A 3,285-nucleotide genomic window follows, 5' to 3' on the forward strand; every position below is an offset into this window, starting at 1 on the left:
TCTAAACGATTTTTCTATTATTATTGGTGTTTGCTTTTAGTAACTCCTGGAAAAGCATTTAAGCGGCTTTTATTTATATGCTTAGTCAGCGCAAGACAGCTTTCTGTCTGATCAAAAGTATTTGGCGAGAACTGTAAATACAAATAATATAGATTTTCAGGGCATTTGTTCAATTTTTAAACCCTCAAGTGCCAAACTGTTCGCCCTGAAAATTTAAGCTTAAAATGAAATTCATCGTTTACGAGTGCTTGTTGGAAGAGTTTCCCTTTCAGACCCTCGCTTCTTCGCATGTGTGATGCTTGATTTTTCGGAAGTGGTTGAAAGTGCAAAAAACCTTGCAAGCTTGAACCGAGAGAGGGTTCAATTCTAAGTCAGTCAATCAGTCAGTTAGTCATTTAAATTATCTTTTGAGATTTGAGTGGCAATAAGAAACGTTTGTGTATTGTTAATATTTTGATGTTTTGTTTTTCCTTTGTTGCCTTCGAAAATATCCTTATCAATTCTAAGCTGTGTTCGGCAATCTGTCTCTAAACAAAGGTCACTCTTAGATGAGTGATGCATTATGGTCTGGGAGAAAGTCCTATTTATTAAACTTGATAGTTTTTGGAACCAGGTTAATGGCTCAAGTTACAAAAAATGTTCAGAATTGAGATTATTGCAGAAAAGGCATTTTGTGAGCTCTAATTTACTTTTTGTTGAGAAATCATAAATAAGGCCAAACTAAATACTTCAAGCAATACTGGTTGAGAGGTTTAATGAAGTTGCTCACATATGTAGTTCTCACTTTTTTTTTGAGATTTTGGCTTCTTAAGTGTTCAAATATTTTAACTGATTCACAAGGCGATTTCTTTCCACTGAAAACTCGTTCCGTTTTACGTTAGGTAAATAATGTTAAATTCTTATTATTCAAAGCAATCCCATTGCCACTGGATCTTCGCGCGAACTCAAAATGGAATGCAGTGTGTTGGTCTACTTACCGCGGCACGAACGAATTGCGAAAAACTTCCCTAATAAATACGAAACAAGAGTCGTCGTTTGTGACTTCAATCTTCACCAGCTGGAACGGCATCCTCCAATCGCCGGACGAACTTCACCCTTAGCTCGGTACTGGCGTCACCCTTCAGCTGATCCTGGCTAAACCAACACTGCACCTCCAGCTGGACCATTTCCAGGGCCCCTCGAATGCAGCCACAGATGATGGAACTATATCGAAGCTGCTGATAGTCCGCTGGCAGTTCGACAAACTCGGTTAGCGGGTTTGTGTCGAAAATGAGTGAAAATTCGTCCCCCGAAGCGGCCCAATTGGAGATCGTTGGTTGCACGTTCAGATACATCCGGAAAGCGAGCTGAACTTTGTCGGCCGTTTCACGCATGTCGAGGCAGCGGGGCGAGTTTGTGCGGGAGAGGAAGTCTTCGATCAGCCGCATGCCCATGTTGTAGCCGATTCGTTCCAACTGCTTGTTGACATCTTCGACGTTCTCGAAGTCCCGTAGCATCTGCGTGACTAGGGCCCCATACGTTAGCGTCAGGAGCTCTGAGTTCTGCAAACGAAAGATAGATTTATGACAAGCTTTCTATGAGAAATTTTACGTAACAATTTCATACAGACTAAGAATTACTAATTTAATCCCCAGGCTATATTCTTTAGAGCAAATATATCAGGAGTGTGATATCAATTCGAAACACACCTTTTACATTAATCCAAAACATACATTTATTGAGAGCATCACAAACCTACTACATATCATCCTTAGTATGAAATCGTCCTCCCTCGCCTCGGACCCGGTTCATCGCATGCTTGTGCCGGGATTCGTGCAAATACTTGGGTCGCTCCTTGGGAATTTTACCCAGCGCTTCCAGTTTGGCTCGTGCTTGGCGCCGCTTCAGGATCCTTTTGTACTGTTTGGCATTCACGTACAGTGGTTCCTCTTCCGGTTCGTTCGATACTTGTTGATCAGCTCCAGAGATACTCGGTGCATCCACGGGTTCGACTTTGGGTGTTACGAAAGCTGCCGGGGTGGCTTGTGCGGCATTACTGCTGACAGCAGTGGCATTCGCGATCGTCGTTCCAGTTTGAATTGGAGTCGAAAGCGGTGGATTAAAGATCGCATTCTGAACCGTTGCGATACCACTTTGATCGGAGGCCGCTGCTAGCATAACGACAGGTGTTGCCGAAGTGGCCGCTTGGCTTGGAATCTGTACGATGTTCCCATTGATGTTGACGTTCTGGATAGATTCCGTAGGAAGTGTTACAGGTTGGTACAGAAAAGTTTGTCCTCCATCTATCGCAAATTGTACCATCTGAGGCTGGGCGGTTTGCGCTTGATTCCCCAAAACAAGCCCCTGTCCCGGTAAACTAGTTATCGGGACAACCTGAACCTGTTGCCCAACGGCTCCCTGATTAGCGCTCATATGGTGCTGCAAACTTTGAAGTAACATCTGTTGCTGACTCTGATCCTGGACCTGGAGCACCTGTACGCCACCACCGGTTCCAATCGTTGCAGTAGTGTGATGTCTCTGATCCGCCGCCCCTTCCATTTTGAAGACAAGGTTTCCCTTGACCAACGATGGATCCGCTTGTTGCATTGCGACCCCGAAAGTTTATCGACCGATACACTAACCGAGAGCTGTTAATTCACTTTATAACACAATTTCACAAGTAGCACTAAAATGATAAGAGACAGAGAGTTCAAAAAAGTAATGCTGTATAGATTTGCATTTTCTACCCATAGGAAAAAAAACGCCCCGTACGAATGATAGCGAAAACTAGCGACGTGTAAACATTGACTGATCTTTACATGGTTTTTTGACAAAACATTAGAACACCTAAATACTCACCACTTTCTTCGTATCCAGCCGGGTGTTTTGGCGAGACATAATGTGCACTTGTGTAAATTAAAGTATTATAAAATTACTTTTTGAGGAAATTTGCCGATAAAATCACGCAAACCGTGTTTGGAAACGGTCGATGATGCACTTTTTCGAACACACATTGTCAAATCGGTTCACGCTAAAATGATTTTAGACGTTTTTTTTTTGTTATTTAATCAATGTTTTCGAACATCGAATTGCGGTCAAAGATAATCAATGAAAAGACACCTCACTTGAAAAACAAAAACAAAATGGGATAAATCATTCAAAAGAATGAAAATCCCCAGAAAAACCTTTTTAAAATTTTCGTAGAGAAACACAAATTATTCTTCTTTATTTTTTCTGCTACTTGGCAGATGTATTTGAATAATTCGAAAAGAATTTGAATTGTTTTATATTTCACTGTGACTTTCC

The 3,285-nt window shown here is 41.7% G+C and overlaps 1 protein-coding gene across 2 annotated transcripts; it reads right to left on the reverse strand.

Annotated features, from left to right (window-relative positions):
- Window positions 1–870: 870 nt before the first annotated feature.
- Window positions 871–2,979, reverse strand: LOC129755035 (trafficking protein particle complex subunit 3-like). Of its 2 annotated transcripts, none has more exons than XM_055751335.1 (2): window positions 2,839–2,977; window positions 871–1,541 (listed from the first exon to the last, which is right to left on the reverse strand). In XM_055751335.1, the coding sequence occupies exons 1-2, from the start codon at window positions 2,875–2,877 to the stop codon at window positions 1,044–1,046; spliced, it is 537 nt and encodes a 178-aa protein (XP_055607310.1). In that variant the 5' UTR covers window positions 2,878–2,977; the 3' UTR covers window positions 871–1,043. The 2 variants fall into 2 exon arrangements, with proteins under 2 accessions (XP_055607310.1, XP_055607309.1); XM_055751334.1 differs by lacking the exon at window positions 871–1,541 and adding an exon at window positions 1,701–2,665 and having other exon boundaries at window positions 2,839–2,979.
- Window positions 2,980–3,285: the final 306 nt, after the last annotated feature.

Source organism: Uranotaenia lowii, chromosome 3, assembly GCF_029784155.1.
Source record: "Uranotaenia lowii strain MFRU-FL chromosome 3, ASM2978415v1, whole genome shotgun sequence".
Classification (NCBI taxonomy): domain Eukaryota; kingdom Metazoa; phylum Arthropoda; class Insecta; order Diptera; family Culicidae; genus Uranotaenia; species Uranotaenia lowii.

Excerpts from the sequence above, each read along its gene's own strand:
- LOC129755035 (XM_055751334.1), bottom strand. The coding sequence starts at position 2,586 with ATGCAACAAGCGGATCCATCGTTGGTCAAGGGAAACCTTGTCTTCAAA.